At 52.8% G+C, this 20,662-nt stretch overlaps 1 protein-coding gene across 3 annotated transcripts; it reads left to right on the forward strand.

Moving 5' to 3' along the window:
- The first annotated feature begins 7,088 nt into the window (after positions 1-7,088).
- CIDEA (cell death inducing DFFA like effector a) lies at positions 7,089-19,245 on the forward strand. Of its 3 annotated transcripts, none has more exons than XM_070361731.1 (5): positions 7,089-7,345; positions 13,614-13,758; positions 14,603-14,749; positions 17,644-17,825; positions 18,551-19,245. In XM_070361731.1, exons 1-5 carry the CDS (start codon positions 7,104-7,106, stop codon positions 18,696-18,698), a joined length of 864 nt encoding a protein of 287 aa, XP_070217832.1. In that variant the 5' UTR covers positions 7,089-7,103; the 3' UTR covers positions 18,699-19,245. The 3 variants fall into 3 exon arrangements, with proteins under 3 accessions (XP_070217832.1, XP_005892429.1, XP_070217833.1); XM_005892367.2 differs by lacking the exon at positions 7,089-7,345 and adding an exon at positions 7,587-7,772 and having other exon boundaries at positions 18,551-19,238; XM_070361732.1 differs by lacking the exon at positions 7,089-7,345 and adding an exon at positions 8,775-8,942 and having other exon boundaries at positions 18,551-19,242.
- The last annotated feature ends 1,417 nt before the right edge of the window (positions 19,246-20,662 follow it).

A 20,662-nucleotide genomic window follows, 5' to 3' on the forward strand; every position in this document is an offset into this window, starting at 1 on the left:
AGAGAGCTCTGCTGACACCGAGGAGCCTGGGACACCGCGGAGCCTCACAACCCTGCACTCTGACTCCCCCTCACCATCCACTGCCCTCCACTAACAGGGCAGGTGCCCACTCAGACCCCTGGAGGATGGAGCCCAGGGGGTTTCCCGGGAAATCCCCTCCCAAGTCAATCCCCAGAGGGCTCATCTCCACCCGCCCTTGGGTTGTGGATTGATAAGTTTGTTATCTTTAGGAAGGAGTTTCCTTATCTGAATGGGGTGCCAGGTAAACCCCCAAAAGATGCAATGGTCAAGGGCCTAGACATATGAGGACTGGGGTCTCCTTTGGGCCTAAGGAGTCTCCCACTCCTGTGCACAAAGACCCACCTTTGATAGCCACAGGCTGTGTGGGGGCATGGGAGCCTCAGCAGCTGGAGGAGGGGCCGTTTACTGCCGTTGGAGCTGGGGGCTAGTCCCCCTCCCCATCCCTGGGGTGGAGACCACATGCAGAGCCAGATAGAGCCAGGGTAGATGTGTGGGACAAGAGGTTTGGACCCTCACTCCTGAGTATCCAGGGTCACAACCCTGGGCCTTTGCCATCTCTCGACTTGGAGAAAAGCCTGAGTTTCTGCTCACCTGGCTCACTGCCACAGCTTGATGCTGGCATGGGTGCCCTGTTTCTGCTCTGGCTGCAACAGACTTCTAGTTGGCAGTGAGGTCATTGCAGAAAAGGAGGGAAAAGGCCTGGGCCACCTGGCTTTATATTTTTAAAAACCATGTTGCCACATCTGTCTACCTATGTCCCCAGTGGCATTGTTCCCAGTCGCCAAGAGAGGGGAGCCACCCCAATGTCCATTGATGACGGATGGATGAATGGAATGTGGTCCATCCACATGGTCGGGATGGTATTCAGCCTAAAAGGAAGGGGATCCTGCCACCTGCCCCCAGGTGGATGAGCATTCTGCTCAGTGAAGCCAGCGGACACAAAAGGACCAACACCAAGTGACAGAGCAGTCAAGCTCCTGGAGGCAGAAGTAGGCCCCGGGGCCTCAGAGAGGGATGAAGGGTTATTGTTTGAAGGGTATGCTGCTGCTGCTGCTGCTGCTGCTGCTGCTAAGTCGTTTCAGTCGTGTCCGACTCTGTGCGACCCCATAAATGGCAGCCCACCAGGCTCCCCCATCCCTGGGATTCTCCAGGCAAGAACACTGAAGTGGGTTGCCATTTCCTTCTCCAATGCATGAAAGTGAAAAGTGAAAGTGAAGTCGTGTCTGACTCTTCGAGACCCCATGGACTGCAGCCTACCAGGCTTCTCCGTCCATGGGATTTTCCAGGCAAGAGTACTGGAGTGGGTTGCCATTGCCTTCTCTGTTGAAGGGTATGGGTCAACTCTATTTCAATAGAATTTTTTTTTATTAAAAAAGAAAGTATATGGAGATTCCATTGTGCAGGATGAAACATGCAGATCTATTGCATGAGCATAGATGTACTTAACAGTATATAACTAAATATACAGTATTTAAATATACAGCATATCAGTAAATACACTTAACAGTACTGAATGGTACACTTAAAATGGTTTAGATGGTATATTCTGTGTTATGTGTTTTACCACAATTAAAATATTTTAAAATTACTTTAAAAATATGATGCCTATTGGTCTTACTGTTCTCTCTTTTTGCAGCAATATTTATGTATTTTATATCTTTATATCATTTTGTATTGAGGCATAGTTTGCATACAATAAATTCCACCACTCTGGTGTGTTCAGTTTTTGAGTGTTGACTATTCCAGTCTTTCACTGTAAGTATCATGTTGTAAGGTTTTCTTTTTTTTAGTTCAGGTGTAACTCACATACCATAAAAGTCTCAGTTTTAAAATTTACAGTTCAGTGAAAGTTTCTCAGTCATGTCCAACTCTTTGCAACCCCATGGACTATACAGTCCATGGAATTCTCCAGGCCAGAATACTGAAGTGGGTAGCCTTTCCCTTCTCTAGGGGATCTTCCCAACCCAGGGATCGAACTCAGGTCTCCCACATTGCAGGCAGATTCTTTACCAGCTAAGCCACAAGGGAATTTCAGGTATTCACCAGGCTGTGTTACCATCACTACTGTCTAACTCAGAACATTCATGACCCCAGAAAGAAACCCCTGAACCATCAGCCATCACTCCCCACCCCTCTTCTCCCAGCCCCGGCAACCACAGATCTGTTTTTTTCTCTATGGCATTGACAGTTCTGGACATTTCTGGCTTCCTTCACTTCGAACAATGTGTTCAGGGTTGGTTCATCTTGCAACAGGTGTCCTCCTTTATTCCGTGGCTGCAAACAGGTCCATTGTATGGATATAGCACATTCTGTTTATCCATTCATCAGCTGATGGATATTTTGATTACATTTCCACTTCTTGTGATTTTGGGTAACACTGCAAAAAATAATCACGTACAGATTTCTGTGTGAATATATGTTTTCGACTATTTTTGGGGGAGGGGAGTGTATATCTAGGAATGGGATTGCTGGAGCACATGGTAACTCTTGGTCTAACTTTGTGAGGAACTTGCCAGCCTGTTTCCATAGCAGCTGCACCATTTTACATCCCCCAGCCATGTATGAGGCTCCTGATTTCTTCACATTCTCATCAACCTCTGTTATTGTCTATCGATTTTTTGGTTTTCTGTTTTTGATACTTTAGCCATGTCAGTGGAGTTGAATTGGCCCCTCTGTTGGTTTTTCTCTTCTTTTAAGAATCCTCCATAATTAAGTCTGTATATTTACACAGAAGCAACTGAAGAGCATTCTGAACTACTTTTTTTAAATAACTGACCAGTTAATATTTGAATTAGTAATTCATACATGTGGTTTAAGTTAAAAGGTACAAAATTCACATTGTGCCAAAAAGCTAATAGATAAAAATTAAATTTCCTTTCTGCCTCTGTCTCTCATGTCCCCAGTGAGGCAAATGCTGCTAATAGTTTTAGAGAAACTTATGATAGGTTTTGTGTGACCCACCCTGGAGATGCTGATGGGGGCCCATGTATGAGTGTGAGTGTGAGTGTGAATGTGTGTGTGTATGTGTGTCACAGGTGCAAAGCACGGTCTGCTATTATGAATGATTCCTCGCTCCTTCTAAGAATCCACCTAAGACATTACAAGCCACGGCTAAGAACACTTGACAGGCCTGATTTAGGTCTGTCCTCCCCCATCACCTAATAGAGGTGATCGGGTGACTGAGTTTTAAATTTATGCAGAAGTGATAAGCTTTTTCTTTGTCTTTTTGGAAGGCAATGGCACCCCACTCCGGTACTCTTGCCTGGAAAATCCCATGGACGGAGGAGCCTGGTAGGCTGCAGTCCATGGAGTCGTGAAGAGTCAGACACGACTGAGCAACTTCACTTTCACTTTTCACTTTCAAGCTTTGGAGAAGGAAATGGCAACCCACTCCAGTGTTCTTGCCTGGAGAATCCCAGGGATTAGGGGGCCTGGTGGGCTGCCGTCTATGGGGTCGCACAGAGTCAGACACGACTGAAGCGACTTAGCAGCAGCATTGACCAGTTCATGGGATCTATATGCCAAATGGGCTTCCCAGGTGGTGCTAGTGGTAAAGAACCCGCCTGCCAATGCAGGAGACACAGGAGACGCAGGTTTGATTCCTGGGTCAGGAAGATGCCCTGGGGAAGGAATCCACTCCAGTATTCTTGCCTGGGAAATGCCATGGACAGAGAGGCCTGACCGACTACAATCCATGGGGTTGCAAAGAGTCGGACAAGACGGAAGTGACTTAGCACATATACACTCATAGGCCAAATGAGTTTCAGAATGGCAAATTTTATAACAAAAAGGTGGAGGGGCTCAGGACGCTAATAATAATTTGGATACAATTTCTTTAAAAGCAAAAAAAAAAAAAAAAAAAAACCGCATGTAGTATGTCTGCTGAATGCAGTCTGGGGACAGCTGTGTTCCTGCTGCCATTCTTCTTTATCTTTGTCAGGAGGTTTAACATCATCTGCTCACGTGGAGATCCCACTCTCGCAGGCTGGCTTCAGGGATAAAGAGGAAGGTGGCATCCTGGGTGCTCCCATAACAACGCAGAGCAGGTTCAGACCCATTAACACAATTTGGTTTTTTACAAAAGCTGCCCTCTTTCTGAATTCTTGACCACTAAATCAAGACTCACTGTTTAATGAGTGCTTGCATGCATGCATGCTAAGTTGCTTCAGTCGTGTTCAATTTCTTTGCAACGCTATGGACTGTAGCCCACCAGGCTCCTCTGTCCATGGGATTCTCCAGACAATAATACTGGAGTGGGTTGCCATGCCCTCCTCCAGGGGATCTTCCTGACCCAGGGATCCAATCTGCCTCTCTTACGTCTCCTGCATTGGCCAGGGGGGTTCTTTACCACTAGAGACACCTGGGAAGTCCAATGAGTGCTTAGGAATTCACAAAGTGAGAGCTGCAAACACGGACTCCATTGACTGCTCTAATGTATCAATAAATCTTCCTGAACAGTCAAAACAGTCCTTTCACACTAATCCTTTCTGTCTGGCCCATGCTGCAAGCAGGCTTGGGCTGCCCGACCTTGGAAAGACATGTGCTTAGTTCAGTGCTGTTTATACACATGAACAAAGGGAAAGTGCTCAATATTCGTCAAGGGGAAATGTTGAATACAACCTGTTATCTACGTGCTGTGATATGTATGCAGTGTTAAGAGTCTGAAGTCTATCAGTGTGCATTAGATATGACTGAGGTGTGAAGCACAACACTGCATATAATACGTGTAATACAGTACCATCTGTGTAAACAGACCATAAGCAGTGACACTCGTGTTGTGTGTGTATTTAACCACATAGAAATGATCCCATGGCAGAACTCAGGTAAGTGAGGAGGCGGGCAGAACTGGTGACAGTGGTCTGGGAAGACCTCACCTTATCTGTAAGGTTTTAATATAAACACCTCACAACGACAAGGTGTTTGTGTTTTACTTACAGAGTTAAAGTTTCGCTGAGACCTTTGTGGGAAGCGTCCAGCACCAATTTGTGTACACGTGTTGTGGCGGTGCTGGCCCAGCTCCGCTCTGCCCTTCCGCCCACTTAGGAAAGACCAGAAATTAGCCCCAAAACACAGCCTTCTCTGGGCCCCTTCTCTGCAGATAAGTCAGCAGAAAAGCACATCACCTTTGTTCCTACATTTGGAAGAAAAGGAAACGTCCACACCCAGGAATGACACAAACAGGGAGAGAAAAGGTGCGGGGGTGGGGGAGGGGGGCAGGGCAGGCCCGGGGGTAGGGGCAGATGAATCCTGGTCCCCAAAGAGGGGCTTCTCGGCCCGTGGACCCCCATAGGGCCTGGGTATAGGCGTTTCTGAGGAGACGCTGCAGTTTGCATTGATACTATATTTAAGGGTCTGGAGCCCCCAAAGGCTGAGAACCGCTGCTTCAAGATCTCAGTGAATGTCACGAGCATGAGTTGTAAGTCAACCCCAGTGTCTTCACACTGGCTACACAGACTCCATGAGGTTGTGAAGTCCAGTTGGGAAGAGGAGGACTTCTGCTCCTAGTCCAGCTGGGGAGAAAGTTGTCTTGACTGAGGGGTGTTGCACAAGCTCCTGCCCCTGTGGCCTTACATACAGCCTGATCTGCTGTCTCCCAGCCAGGCCCTGGGCAGACGGGATGGCCAGTCCAGGGCCTCACCCCACCCAGCGGCAGGGCTGGCACCGGGGGCCAGCTCCACCCCTCCTGGCTGTGGTTCTTCTGTGTGCAGAATTCCCACAGAGAAGCCTGCCTGGCTCCCGGACCTGCTTTCCTTGGCTGCCACTGGACTATAGGTGTGAGTGGGGTGAGGCCCCGTCTATGGCACTGCTGTGCAGATTCTCCCCGACATGGCTGCCCTGTGGGCACTCCCTGACCCTGGCTCCTCCAGATCCCCCCACACCCCTCATGTCCTGGTGTACCTCTGCCCTTCCTAAAACAGCACAGAACAGCCCCCACCACACACAGCTCCCCACCCTCACTTGGCCCCAGCTCCAAAGTCCCTTCCAGGGCACTTTAAGGTAGAATTCGCACCTTTGCCCTCTTTGAAATAGGCCTTCACGTGTTGCTGCTGCCATAGCATCTTGTTCACTCATTCGCTCACTAACAAGCCTTCACCCTCGAGGCCCCGGGAGTGAGTCAGTGAGCTGCTCCTGCTACCTGGCTGCTTCCATGTTCGAGGCTCCTATGAACTTGACCCTCACTACTCCAGCCTGGGCCCGACACACCTGGACCTCAGGCCTGGAGGCCGTGTATATGCACAAGGCAACAGTGATCCCAGGGTCTGGGGAGCTCAATTGTAGACTGAACATCAGGTGCAGTTGGGAGTCATTTTTATTTCTTTCGGAGAGGAAACATCACTGTTTCGTGTAACAATGTTCTGGGTTCTTCAGAGATGCAAGTTGAAGCATTTGGGGTTCAAATAAAAATACAGATAAAAAACAAGCAATTATGTCAAAATATTAAAGGCTGGCTGAATCCAGGCACTGCGTATAAAGATGCTCATGGCATGTTCTCTCTATACATCTTTATATTTGAAATTTTTTGCAATAAAATGTTTTTTTAGAGGTGAGTTGAATTGAACTGATTGGACCCACTGTCTCATTGTCAAGCTGGTGTCCAGTCCAGTGGGGCTGCTCCGACAGAGTGCTGGACACCAGTGGTTTATTATGAACAACAAAGTTTTATTGCCCAAGGTTCTGGAGGCTGGAAGCCCTAGATCTGGACCAGCAGGGCCCAGTTCTGGTGACACCACCTCCTGGTTCACGGCAGACAGTCCCTTCCCTGTGTCCTCAGAAGGCAGAAGGGGTGAGGGAGCTCTCTTAAAAGGACAGTAACTCCATCCATGGGGTAACTGGCCTCATAACCCCATCACCCACCCCCCACCCAGGCCCACCTTGTAAAGCTAGCACACTGGCCATTAGGAGGTCAGTACATGAGTTGTGAGGGGTATACAACATTCAGGCAACTGGCAGGGGGCGAGGTTCAGATGGGGCTCTGGGCCTGAACCCCCGTCGTCCGCCAAGGCTGGAACCCCGCAGGCCCCGGGGATGCCAGGACTCTGGAAGGAGATTGCTTTTGGCCCCACATTTCCCTCGGTGACACCATGAGCCTCGGGGCAGGACGGGGGAGGAAGAGGAGGAGTAGGAACTCGGGCAGCAGGGCCAGCTGTGCAGGTCACGTGAGTCCGGGGACGGAGGCAGAGGTCAGGCGGCAGATGTCAGGCGACAGCGCTCTGGGAGCCGGCTCCGCGCGGCCCGGCTGGCAGCGCGCCAATGGGGGCCAGTCACCCCGAGTGCAGGCGGCGCTGGACAGTGTCGGCTGGGTTTCTCCTTCCGAAGGGTCAGGGTCAGTGCCCCACCCCCTAACCCACTCTAGAGAGTAGGCTTCGCAATTAAGAGTCGTAACAGCTGACAGCCCGGCCCCTCTGAGGTCTGTCCCCTTCCGGCAGAGCATCGCTTCCCACGTCCCGTGTCCCACATCCTGGGCCGCACCCGCCCCTCCACTGCAGAGGCTGCACTGCCGGCGTGGCAATGTCCCCACTGACCCATCTGACAGGCCGACCGGCGACCCTCGAAGGCCCAGGGAATGGCTGGGCTCCGGGTTGGCGGCGGAACGGCTGTCGGGTACAAAGCTCCGCAGCCCGAGGGGCGTGGACCTGGGCGGGGCGAGCGGTGGCGCTTTAACAGGCCGGAGCGCCGGGAGGCCGGCGGGGAGGGGACTGACCGGATTGAGCCATGGAGACTGCCCGGGACTGCGCCGGAGCCCTGCTCAGGCGAGTGCCACGCTGGTTTAGGGTTAGGGTTTGCGCCCCCAGCGCCTCGCATCCCCATGGCGCTCCCGCCGCCTCGGGGCCCCTCGTCTCCCCGCCCCCCGGGGCCCCCAACGCCCCGTGTCCCCCTGCGTCCCGCGTCCCTCTGCGCGGCCCTGCGCCCCCAGCCCGCGCGCGTCCCCTCCCGCGTCTCCGGCCGCCCCCAGCGCCAGGTGCGGCCCCCAGGTGCGCGGGCTCCGGGAACAGGTGAACGTGGTGAGTGCCCGAGCCGCATCTCTTGCCGCCGCGGGAGCAGACGAAGCGGGACCCAGGAGACCCCCGGCGCGCGCGGGGCCAGGCTGCTCCGGGTCCCCGACCGTGGTGGGAGCCAGGGCTAGACGAGGGTCGCCGGTGGGACGGCTTCGGGGTGGCCAGCTCACTCCTCAGGGCCGCGCGGGCTCCGGCACTACCCGATGGCGCTGGCTGAGCTCTCGGGTTCGTACGGCGGAGTTTGAGGGGAAGCAGTGACGCTGCCGCCGAGGCCGGGCAGGGGATGCGGGGCAGTGGTAGAGGTGCCGGCGGACCCGGGGCCTCCTCGCCCGCCTCCCACGCCCAGTGACCGAGGCCCCCATCACTTTTCTTTCTTGGGTTCGTCTTAACGTCCAAAAACCCAACCCACTCCTCCTCTGTAAAATCCTGACGATCCTGGTGGCAGTGACTATAGATTTAAGGGAGGGAAATGGCAACCCACTCCAGTGTTCCTGCCTGGAGAATCCCAGGGACGGGGGAGCCTGGTGGGCTGCCGTCTCTGGGGTCGCACAGAGTCGGACACGACAGAAGTGACTTAGCAGCAGCAGCAGCATGCTTCTCTGAAGATCGTCAAAAGACACGGAGAAGCCATTGAATGCTTTTTTTTTTTTTAATTTTAAAATTGAAGGATAATTGCTTTACAGAATTTTGTTGCTTTGTGTCAAATATCAACATGAATCAGCCATAGGTGTGCATATAAATACAGGTTTTCCCAGGTGATTGGGGTGGAGGGATTGGGTGGGTGAGGCAGTAGTGTGATCTGTGAGCTTCTGAACCTGGGTTCTTAAACAGGGCTTCCTGCCATACCCAGGGTTAGAGAGCTGCCACAATGGAAGGGGAGCTGTCTGGCTGGGGCTGTCTCTTTAAAATTGGGACCCCAGGAAGGTGAGAAACAGACTTTTTCATGCCTCTTTACTCATGTGGTTTAGACGTAAAGGAAAGGCCCTGGTTTTTTTCCTGGTTTCTTCCTCTTCCTCCAACTCCACTCACAACCCTCCCCCGCCCCCAATCCCACTCCTGGGGTAACAGACACTGACAGTTTGGAGTGCATCCTCCAAACATTTCTCCCAAGGACCTCTCCAAGGTCCTCTGGGCACTGAGCTGGTGGGCCAAGTTGTAAGGACGACAGGAGCATCGGTTCCTGGCTGGTGTGGCCTGGAACAGGAGGACAAGGCAAGACCTGCAAGATTAAGGCTGCCCTTGCCCTTGCACCTGACCCTACAGCATCAATCCCAAACCCAAAACATCTCTGTGAGTAGGAAGGACTTGCTTCTGAAGTCTTGCTTCTGCAGTTACTGTGCAGATGATCTCATGGGGAAGGACTGATCTGCTTAGCCAGCCCTGAGTGCGGGGCTCTGGGCAGAGGACCACCCTGGGGACACACTGTCTCCAGGTCCTGCTTCCATGCTGAGCTCCTCTGATTCACGGGACCCCACCTGCTTCTGCCCACCTGTAACACTTGCTGAAAGGAAAACTTTCATCCTCTGCCTTCCTTAAAGCTATATCTAGGCTGCATGAGACCCCCTGGCAGGCAAGGTGACTGCTGGACTTCTGTTGCCTCTCAGTGGTCCTGGTAGAGTTTTCCTAACTCTGTCTTTTGTTAGTAAGTACCTGCATGTTGCCAAGGCAGGAACCTAATGTTTTTTTTTTAACATCGGACGCGGGTAAGCAATGATCTTAACCCAGTCATTAGTTTGTTCATTGTCTGTGATCAGGAGGCCTTGGTGGTAATGGAAGCAGCCCAAGGTCTCCTGGCCCAGCTCCGGATGCCCAGGATGTCCATCCCCACAGTGTGTGTTGTCACAGACACAGCCTGCTCTGACTTTGTGTCCTGGCAGCGATAACACACACACTGAGATAGTTACAGAGCTCATCTCCATTGCACTTTGTGCAGAGTAGCTGTTTGGTCCTCTTTGCTTGAATAAAGAACTCTAGGTTTTGAATAGCTGCCCTTTGGGACAAATTTGACCAGTCTTGTAGGAGACACAAGGGAGGAATTGACTTTTCTATGGTTACTGATGCTTACTCCTTTCTGGTCTAAACTCATGTTGCTGCTGCTAAGTCACTTCAGTCATGTCCGACTCTGTGCGACCCCAGAGACAGCAGCCCACCTGGCTCCGCTGTCCCGGGACTCTCCAGGCAAGAACACTGGAGTGGGTTGCCATTTCCTTCTCCAATGCATGAAAGCGAAAAGTGAAAGTGAAGTCACTCAGTCGTGTCCGACTCCTAGCGACCTCATGGACCGCAGCCCACCAGGCTCCTCTGTCCATGGGATTTTCCAAGCAAGAGTACTGGAGTTGGGTGCCATTGCCTTCTCTGAAACTCATGTTAATAACATTCAAAGTGTACAGAGACTTCACGGCCATGTGCTGGATGTGCTTTCTAGCCAAGCACTTTTTTCCCAGAGTCGGGGGGGTGGGGGGTGGGGGTGGCGGGGCTCAAGGCACAGTAGGAATGGCCACAGTCCCGCCAGGGAGCTCCCAGTGGGTCCCCATGTCCCATGTGTTGCTTGTCACTGGCCAGGCATCACTGGAGGGCAGGAAGCCTCTTTGGGGCCAACACTGCTCTGCTTCCTGCCACAGTGAGATCCCCCCACCCCAAAACACTGTCCCTCACCTGCTGTCCCTGCAGTTCTTGGAGGCCCCGCCAGGCCTGATGGATGCTTTCCAAGGCCTGTCCCTTCTCTGCCATCCCACAGCTGGGGTCGCACTTTCCTTCCATCACTGTCCTGTCACCTGACTGTGGGCACAGGATCTGTCTGAGCTTTATCACTTCCCGTGGACCCTCCTTGTCCACCCGACAACCTGTTCCTGGGCCCCCTGCTCTCCCCCACCACTTCTAGAATAAACACCAGATCAGAGGGCAGCCTAGAAAGACGCCATCTTATGACCTGGAGGCCCAGCTTTGCTCCACTGCAGTGGAGTTCACACCCATGGTCAGCCAGTGTCCGTTGCTCTATTTCCCACCTGTGTGTGTTACGGTCTCCTCTGTCCCTCCAGAAAAAGGTAGACTTCCCTGTCCCTTCAGTTCTGGGACCTGTGCCCCTCCACGGTTTTCAAGAATCTTCCATGAAGTCTGACTTCTCTTATCTTGATTTCCCTGAAACAATATTATTTCCTTGAAGAACCTGTTTCTTTGTTTTCCCGTGTCCTGAGCCTTTCCCCTTTCTGTTTCATGTGATTACCTGCACCTTCCTGGGGATGAGAGGGTGGCCAACATGACGTGTCATCAGAAGCTGGACTCTAAGACCTCTCAATGCTTCTGGGACAATGTCGCTGTAGGAGGTTGGGGGCAGGGCGGGGCTGTTTGGCCAGTGACACAAATGATCCCACCAAGAGGACCAGACTGAGTTGGATTAATGTGTTGCTTTGTTCATGTGGCTGGTTGAGCCCGCTGTGCACTTAGCTGGGGCAGAGTAAGCACCTGGTGTTGGTTGAGCCTGTTAGGTGTACCTAAGCCTTTTCTCAACACTGACCCAGTTCTTGGTTGGGAAATTTAAGGATTAAGGACAGCAACAACTGGACTTCCTCCTTTATCACAACTGGCGATCTCAGAGCAGTGAGGAGGGAGGCCAGTGCTTATCTGGTCAGTAGTTAAAAGACAATGAGGGCTTTGTGATGGCGGAGCGAGGTCAGAGGATCACTGGTGCTCATAGAGGTGCAAGCGTCTGCAGAGATGAGATTTGGGCCCTAACTGGGTCAGAGCTGTCAGGCCCACAGTGTGCACTGATCCCCCGGGGCCGGGTTCTGAGACGTGAACTTTGTCCTGCTATTTCTCTGGTTGAGCCTGAGCCTTCCAGTTCTCAGGAACAAAGGAATGGGTTTGGGGGGAGGGAGGCTCTTGCTGGCAGGCCCCGGGCTCTTCTGCACTAGAGGAGGGTTTCACCAGGGGGCGGGAGGGTGGGAAGGGCATTCCCCCCACCCTGACCCTGGTGACCCTTCCCTCTGCCCTGAGCACCACCCCCCACACTCAGCTGAGATGTGAGCTTGTGTCCTGATCAGGCAGTGAACCTGTTCCTTTCTTTACTCCTTACAGCAAGCTGGTTTTCCATCAGGTTGAGAACAGAGCTGGATTCCAGCTGTAAAGCATCATGGGGTTTACTCTCATTGCCCTGTTTACCAGGTTCCCCAGGAGGAAGAGCACCAAGCAACTTCCGTGCAGCATCACCCTGGCAGACGTGAGCCCCTGGTTGTCGAGTTGTGTAACTGAGGAGCCTGTGTAATTCCCCGGAACGGGGGCAGAGGTCCAGAAGCCATGTACCAGGCCCTCCACTGGGTTGGCTCGGGCCTGGACTCCCTCACTGGGCCGGCCTTGGTCTGGAGGAGAGCTGCGGAGGGACTAGTGACCAGGCCCAGTCTCCTTGCAGCTGTTGTGCTGGACACAGGCTGGGTGGTGACCCTGGAGAGGAGCCAGGGCTGTCCTCCTGGCAGGCAGCTCTCCCTCACCAGCTCGAATTGATGTTTATTGCTTAAGATGAAGTTCAGAAAGATTCTTTATTAACTGGATGACCTTGAGAAATCACTCTGAGCCTTGACTTTCTTACCTGAGAAATGGGGTAATACTTTCCTTGTAAGGTTATAATGAAATTAGTAGATATATTTTAAAAGCCAGCATGCTGCTGGCCATGGCAGGTACTTAGGTGCCTTCAGTCACAAGGCACAAGCCTGATGCTGGCCAAATAAGCTTCAGACCAAATCCTTGCTGGCAGTCTAGGTAAAGAGGCTGTGGCACAGGTTCCGGCATGTCAGGGGAGGGGAGGGGCTTCCCACACAGCACCAGGCATTTCTAAGACGCCAGTGGGGTGCCCGAGGATTCAGCTCAGTCTCGACCCCATCTACCCAGAGACAGTGTCTGATCCCACAGGGTATGGGCTCAGCCCCACAAGACTGCCCCCTGCCTGCACTGTAGATGCCAGTCACAAGTCCAGATTGTCACCTTTGTCTGTAAGGAAAGTCCAATCTAGCTGGAGATATAAAATATAGATAGATAAATGACTGACATATGCAGAGGTGTGTATGAAAGTGAAAAGTGTCCATTGCTCAGTCATATCCCACTCAGTGTGACTCCATAGACTGTAGCATACCAGGCTTCTCTGTCCATGGAATTTTCCAGGCAAGAATACTGGCTGGGTAGCCATTTCTTCCTTAGTCTTACTGTACAAATCTATAACTCTGTGTGTGCCTGATTCTTTAAGTCTGTTCAGCTGTTCCATGGCCTCAAGAAATCATTTACTTAGGCTTTTCAACTCTAAAGCCAACGTTTGCAGAATATTATCCTTATTTCTCCTTTGAGTTTGGTGCCTTCACCTCTCCTCCTCAGTTCCACGAGGGCTTTGAATGTTCTGGTAAAACAGGTGTGATGATACTGTGTTTGTTAATTTTACATATTTGTTTGTTTCTTGGGTATCAGGTACACAATTTTTAATCATCCCCAACCATTGACTTCCTTTCTTTAGGTGCAAATATTAACCTTGTCTTATTTCCATGTACTTTAAACCTCTCGTTAAAGACTCTTTAAACTAACCTCAGTTGGCTTTCACTTGACCCTTCTTTCTAGGCCCCTGACGTTTATGGGGTCGCAGACAAAGAAAGTGCTGTTCACACCCCTCATGCATCCCGCTCGCCCCTTCCGTGTCTCCAACCATGACCGGAGCAGCCGCCGAGGGGTGATGGCCAGTAGCCTACAGGAGCTTCTCAGCAAGGTACCCCCATCAGCCACGAGGGCCCCCAACTCACAGGGTCTCGGGGACAAATAAGTGCAAGACAGGGAGCTTGGGGGAGCCTGCTGGGGTTAAAGGGAACATTGCTGTGTCCCTGTCCCATACAGGACTTAGGTCAGAGATGAGAGCCCTCAAAATAGCCATTAATTGGGAATTCCTTGGTGGTCCAGTGGGTAGGACTCTGAACTTTCACTGCTGTGGGCCAGGGTTTGATCCCTGGTCAGGAAACTAAGCCCTGTGGTATGGTCAAAAATAAAAATAAAATAAAAATAAATTTTAAAAAATAAGAAGGAAACAACCATCATTTGATAATGTGGCCTTAGTTTCTTGACAAGGGAGAATATAGGAGCCACAACTTTAGAAATCTGGTTTTGGTTATAGAGGCCAGGGACCAATTGTTCTTAATCTAAAACAGTGTCCTCAATCACCAAATAAGGAAGAATCATAGACTTTCACCAGAGACAGGACCTGAGCATCCAACACGCTGTCTCTGAAGAAAGAGAGACACGGCTCTCTAAGCATCATGGACACGGGGTCGTTCTTTTTATTTGTCCAAATAAGCAAGACATTTTAGAAACTGAATATTGTCCACTGTAATTCCTTACCTCACGATGTTGAAACCTCTGAAGAAGTTAGGTCCATTCAACTTTTCAACTTCTCTTTTCCAAGCAAAGTCTGAGTTATAGACACCAGCCAAGGTACATCTTTACCATTTAGATCCTTAAAGTCAGCCAACACTTTGGGGACCATGACTTAATGGATGCCACTGATGGGTCCAAATAGAGTCACTTCAACTGGTGACGCTGGTGTGTTCTGTCTGACCTAGACCTTGGATGCACTGGTGGTCGCCAGCCAACTGGTCACCTTGGTGCTGGAGGAGGATGGCACTGTGGTGGACACAGAGGAGTTCTTCCAGACCCTGGGGGACAACACACACCTCATGGTCCTGGAGCAGGGGCAGAAATGGACACCGGTAAGTGTGTTATCTGGGCGGCAGCTGGGCAGGCTGCTCACCTGGGTAAGTGCGGTCCCCACTTGGAGTTGACTGGCTCACTTTCTGAATAATTCCTCTGTGTTCACCCGGTAACTGGATCTGCTGCCCTCCAGGGATGCTTCTAAGTGTTTCTAGGAAATGTGGCATCTTTGCAAACCTGGACTGTGTGATTTAGAGCCAGTAATTCTGAGGGTCAGGCTTCGGCCAGTGAGGAGCTGCAGACCCTGTTAGGGCGTGTAGATCTGACCTGGATCTCAGGAGGCAGTGAGATGATGAAATTAGGGAGGTATGTGAGGGTGTGACATAGTGTGACACAGTGAGTTAGATAAGCAAAGAAGTGGCATAAAGGGTTTTATTTCTGAGAAAACTATAGATTATAAATCTTGAAAAACATTCCCACCATAAAACATCTAAACATGTAAAGCATAAATATTCAAACATCTTTTTGTATGCCTAACTGACCTTCCCTGGTGGCTTAGATGGTGAAGAACCTGCCTGCAATGTGGGAGATCTGTTTTTGATCTGTGAGTCAGGAAGATCCCCTAGAAAAGGGAATGGCAACCCACTCCAGTGTTCTTGCCTGGAGAATCCCATGGACAGAGGAGCCTGGTGGGCTATAGTCTATGAGTCGGACATGACTGAGCAACTAACACAACTGACCTTCAACAAGGGGAAATCCTCAGAGGTCAACATTCTATGGGAACCAGAATCCAGAGGCATAAGCAGGTACCGAAGTTGGTATCTCCCCTCTGGGCAGCCAGTGACCCCAGCGCTGCTGGAGGCTGGGCAGATGGCCACCCACCGCTCTCTCCCGAGCATTTGGCCTCAAGCTTCCCCCTGAGTCTTTAGAGTCTGCTCAGTTTGAGACCACCCAAGCTGAGTGTAGTTTACAGAAATCAGGGACAGAGATTATTCACTGATGCTCATGACCTAGCTGGTTCCTCCCTCCAGCCCCCATGACCCATATCCTCATCCCCAGAACCCAGGAACTTGTCACTTTACATGGCAAAGGGGAGTTGGTGGGTGTGATTGACTTAAGTATCTTCACAGGAGTGATGACCCTGGATTACCTGGTTGGGTGGTCATCACAGGTCCTTGTAAGAGGGACATAGGAGGGCCAGTGAGGGCGGAAGCAGGGAGCAGTGACAGGAGGATGGGCCAGGGGCTGAAGGACACGGGTGGCTCTGTCCTGCCCAAGCAGGACAGCCCATAGTTCATTCAGCACCCCTGACCCCCAGAACTGTCAGAGCATCAGTCTATATCCTCACTCAGCTTGTGGCCATTGGTCCTAGAAGCCCCAGGACACTAATTCAGAGGGGAAGGGTCTTTTCTGTTTGTTCTGTGAGATGCTCTTCTACTTAGTGGGGGAGTCAGTTGCCACATAACAGGTTGAAGCCCCCAAGTGGTGGGCACGGCAGTGGGCACTGAGCTGCAAGTCAAGGTGGTGACAGGAGGCAGTGGACAAGAGTGGCACCAAAGTGATGGTTCTTGGGGGCGGGATGTTTCTCCATCTGGTAACAGTCTGGTTGATGTGAGTCTTACACGGGATCCTACATGTCTGGACTGCCTTCCTTCTGAGGTCAGAGGTCCTGTCCCACTTGTAGGAGTTTCTCAGTGAGGCCACTTGGATTTGACTTGGACAGAACTTCCCAGAAGTATCCACCAGGGGGCTCCCTTCTCAGTCCAAAGCTTTGGTGCCTGTCAATCCCCCTGAGGCATCTTGGGGGTGGGGTGGGGGGGATGATGAAACTCTTCCCCCGCAACCACCCACCCCACCTTACCCCACTGCCGCCATGGTTAGACTCCGAGTTTGGGGAGGCATCTTGATTCTGACTCAAGACCGAGGATGCTGGCAGAGATCAAAACTTTCATGCTTCAGAGAGGAGCTGTGTCCAGAACCCCCTGCCTTGAGTCAATTTTTAATAACGTTTCCTAAACAATAGATACACCTCTTCCGAGGCAGCAGGACCTCATGTGTATTAGTTCCTAAGCTGGGACCATTATGTGTCCAAGTTGAGGGGTGGGGAGAGAAGAGAGGCGCCAGCAAGAAGGGTTTAGGTGCTTTTAGGGGGGTTTACAGTTTAACTTTAGACTTTTGTCAGTGAATTTAACACTCAGAGCCCCAACTACCCCCAGGTCCCAAGGTTTATGAAAGTCGTTCCTCTATTTGAATCCTGTGCACTGCAGGACCGTGTGTGCAGCAAACCCACCAGAGGTGTGCCTGGGACATGGCCCTGGGACAGTTCTCTCCTGTTTTTTCTCAAAGCTTCTGCAGGAAGACCATGTGAAAATGCTGTTTATAAACTTGGGATTTCAGAGGTCTCTGACCTCTCCCAACCCCAAGGGTCTCAAGAGAACTGAGAGTGAGTCTGCTAAGTGTCCCCAAGAGGTCAGCCTTCCTCCAGGGCAGGAAGTAGAAATCAGGGGACGGCCCTCACACCAGCCCTGGTTGGCCATAGGATTCTGGCATTTTCCGTGGCCACCTCTCATATGGTGGAATAGTATGCCTGTTGGTCAAATGTACTGTGACACTGTCATGGGCCCATCCACATCACCAGGCAGCCGCAGTGGCCTTGGGGGACCAGGGTGAGTGCGTGTCCACCACAGATCACTGGCACAACTGTCCACTGAGCCCTGGACCCTGAGGCCACACCACACTCACCCCCAGTCCCTGAAGAGAGCTGCTGGAGGAGGTGACTTCTTATGGGTTTGGACCCTGTGGCCGCAGAAGCACCCTGACTGGCTGAAAACATTCCTCAAATAGTTAGCAGGTTATTCATGCTCAGATTTTAAGCAGACAGGAAAACCCAGCACTGCAGGCCCTGCAGGTGGCAGCTGGGATGCACTGCAGCTTCTGCCCTCCCCACCCTTAGGCTGGCCACCAAACCCCAGCCCGCCGGCCGCCTCAGAGACGGGGCATCGCGAAAGTCACCTTCGACTTGTACAAGCTGAGCCCCAAGGATGTCATTGGCTGCCTCAACGTGAAGGCCACCATGTACGAGATGTATTCTGTGTCCTACGACATCCACTGCACAGGGTTCAAGGCCATGCTCAGGTAACGCACCCGGGAAGGCAGGGTCTGGACACAGCTACTGCCCTTCCTCAGCCCCTTGAGCCCTGGCCCGACTCGCACTCGTGTCATCGTAAAAACTTGTCACACCACAGACTTATTCAGAAAACTGAGACTTGAAAACTAAAATATATAGTTTTCTCCAAAGACTGTTAAGTCCAAAATGGAACAAAAACCCTATATAAGAAATAGAAGAACCAAATTCCATTTAAAAACTAGGGTCATGCATTTAAAACCTTATTTCTCAGCAACGAGGGCTAAATCCAGACCCAAGGAAATTCTGACCTGGTTGTGCTGTGCGTGCTAAGTCATTTCAGTCGTGTCTGAATCTTTGTGACCCCATGGACTGTAGCCCACCAGGTTCCTCTGTCCATGGGATTCTCCAAGCAAGAATACCAGAGTGGGTTACCATGCCCTTCTCCAGGGGATCTTCCCAATCCAGGGATCAAACCCAGTTCTCATGCATTGCAGGCCGATTCTTTACCGCCTGAGCCACCAGGGAAGCCCAAGAATGCTGGAGTGGATAGCCTGTTCCTTCTCCAGGGGATCTTCCTGATCCAGAGATTGAACCCAAGTCTCTTGTGGCTCCTGCAATGCAGGCAGAGTCTTTACTGCTGAGCATCAGGGATGCTCCTTGTACAGAGTAGCCCCCAAACCTCGATGAGGACTTACATACATGGTTCTGTTACCACTGACTCCCTCTCTTGCAGGAGCCTGCTGCGATTCCTCTCTCACGCTGCCCAGGTGACTGGCCAGTGTCTTATCCACATGGGCACCTACATGCTCCGAGTGCTGGCTGAAACAGAGGAGCAGGCGGTGCCTGGCTCTCGCCCTTGGAGAGGGATCAAGAGAGGGTAGGGGGCACACCTGGGAGGTCAGCCAGCTTTGACCCAGCCGGTCCCTCTAGGGGATGAATTTGGAAAATGCTGTGTTCCCACTACGTATCACCTGCTCAGGAAAGAAAACGGGCCTGAGCGACTATCAGGGACTGGGCGGGGGTCCCTGGGGTGGTGGTCCCTTCGGTGGGGGCTAGGATGGCAGGATCCAGGGGCTGCACAGTGCCTTCTGCTCCACAATAAACCCATCAGGAAAGCTGCTATAATACACGTACTTCTTAGTCTCCTTCATCTCAGGAAGTTTCACAGACGCGGAATCAACCAGAAACTCTCCGCTAACAAAGGCAATCGCTCTTAAGTCTCTATCAGGAGCCGGTGCCGCGGGAACAGTAGGGTCAGAGATTACAACCGGGCTCCTAATGAGCCCAGAGACCGGAAAGCCTGCGGGCCTCAGTCTTCGGAGAATAGGCTGCTCTGCCAGCCTTTCCTAAACAAGAAGCTGCTGGAAATGAATCCTGATCAGGGTGGGCGTGGCCGAGTCAGGCGAGGCCCCAGGCCCCATCACGTGGTTTGGGAGGGGGCAGTGCGGCTCCCGGGAGAAATGGGGTGGGGGGGCTGCTGGACCAGGGGATCCGCACGTGCCAGGAGCCTTCATTCTGCGGTTTTCCTCCTGAGAACCGCTGTCGCGGAGGCCTGGACCCCTCCTGTCTGAAGGCTCAAGACAGTGGGAGACCCACGGCTCGTCCCAGAACCTCAGAGCCGCTTGCAGTCAAACCCCTAGGCCGGGACTCGTGCCCTGCCCCCATCCTCCCATCGCATCCCGGAGCCCCTCCGTCCCCTGCTCCCCGTCCACCGGACCTGACTCCCACCCTTTCTCCACTTCACACGCGGAGCAGCGGGGCCGGCAGCAGGACCTCAGGCCGGGGTGGGGCGGGATGGGGGGAGGGGTCGATGGGGGAAGGGGCAGAGGTAAAGGAATTGCCGCCTTATTTCTGGAAGCACAGCCTCTTTTTTCAAACTCAGCCAAAAAAAAAAAAAGACTCAGGCATTTCAGGGTCCCGTCCTTCTCGCTGATAGGGGGGACGCCACCCCGTCCGCGGGCTCGCCGCGCGCTTCCCTTACAAGGAGCGCGGCTGGAAGCCCTTCCCCACGGTCCGGGCGGACGGAAGGGGCGTCCCCAGGCCTCCTGGGGCGAGACGGCTCCTGGCTCCCAACACCTCCGCCAGGGGCCGCTGCTGCCTCCGCGGGTGAGACGGCGTCACTTCCCGGGGATTCGGCCTCCAGGAAAGGGACGGCCTCACTTCCAAAAAAGGAATTTTCACTCAGCGCCCGGTTCCTTGACTCAGCCGCCGCCTGACTCAGCGCCCTTTCCTCTCCACATCCAGGGCTCCCGGGCTGTTCTAGGAGAGGTGTGTGTGGGGGTGGGGTGGGGCGTGCTCTACCCCCAGCCCGACCCACCCCGCGCCCAGACCGGCCTCAGGGCTGCAGAGGTGGAAGGGGCCGGACACCACGTCGCCCTAAGCGGTCCTCTCGACACTCTTGCAGCATCCTCAGGACAGTCGCGGGCAGGGCCGGGTCCCAGCTGTCCGGCTGTCATCACCTGCCGTGGGATTCCTTGGGCTGCTGCTGCCCGCCAGGCCTGGCCCAGGATGCAGATGGTCGCATAAAAATAGTCAGGGGCCTGGAGGTACCACTGCCGGCTGTTCTGTTGAGCGGAAGCCAGATGAGAGGGTGGGGAGCGCGGCCTGGGGCGGCTGCATCAGAAGTGGGCGGTGGGGGTGGGGTGTTCACCCGATTGGAAAGCCTTGCGACCCCTAGCCCTCCGGGGAAGGAGCATCTCACCGGACGGTTCTCCTGTTCATCACTTTCCAATCAACCCCACTGCACCTGAAACGGGTCATGTCAGCAGAGCTGCGGGTGCTGGCCCACGACCAGGGTCAGGAAGCCAGGGTCCAGGCAGCGGTTGCCAGTCAGTGAAGCCAGGGA

This window comes from Bos mutus, chromosome 24, assembly GCF_027580195.1.
Source record: "Bos mutus isolate GX-2022 chromosome 24, NWIPB_WYAK_1.1, whole genome shotgun sequence".
NCBI lineage: Eukaryota > Metazoa > Chordata > Mammalia > Artiodactyla > Bovidae > Bos > Bos mutus.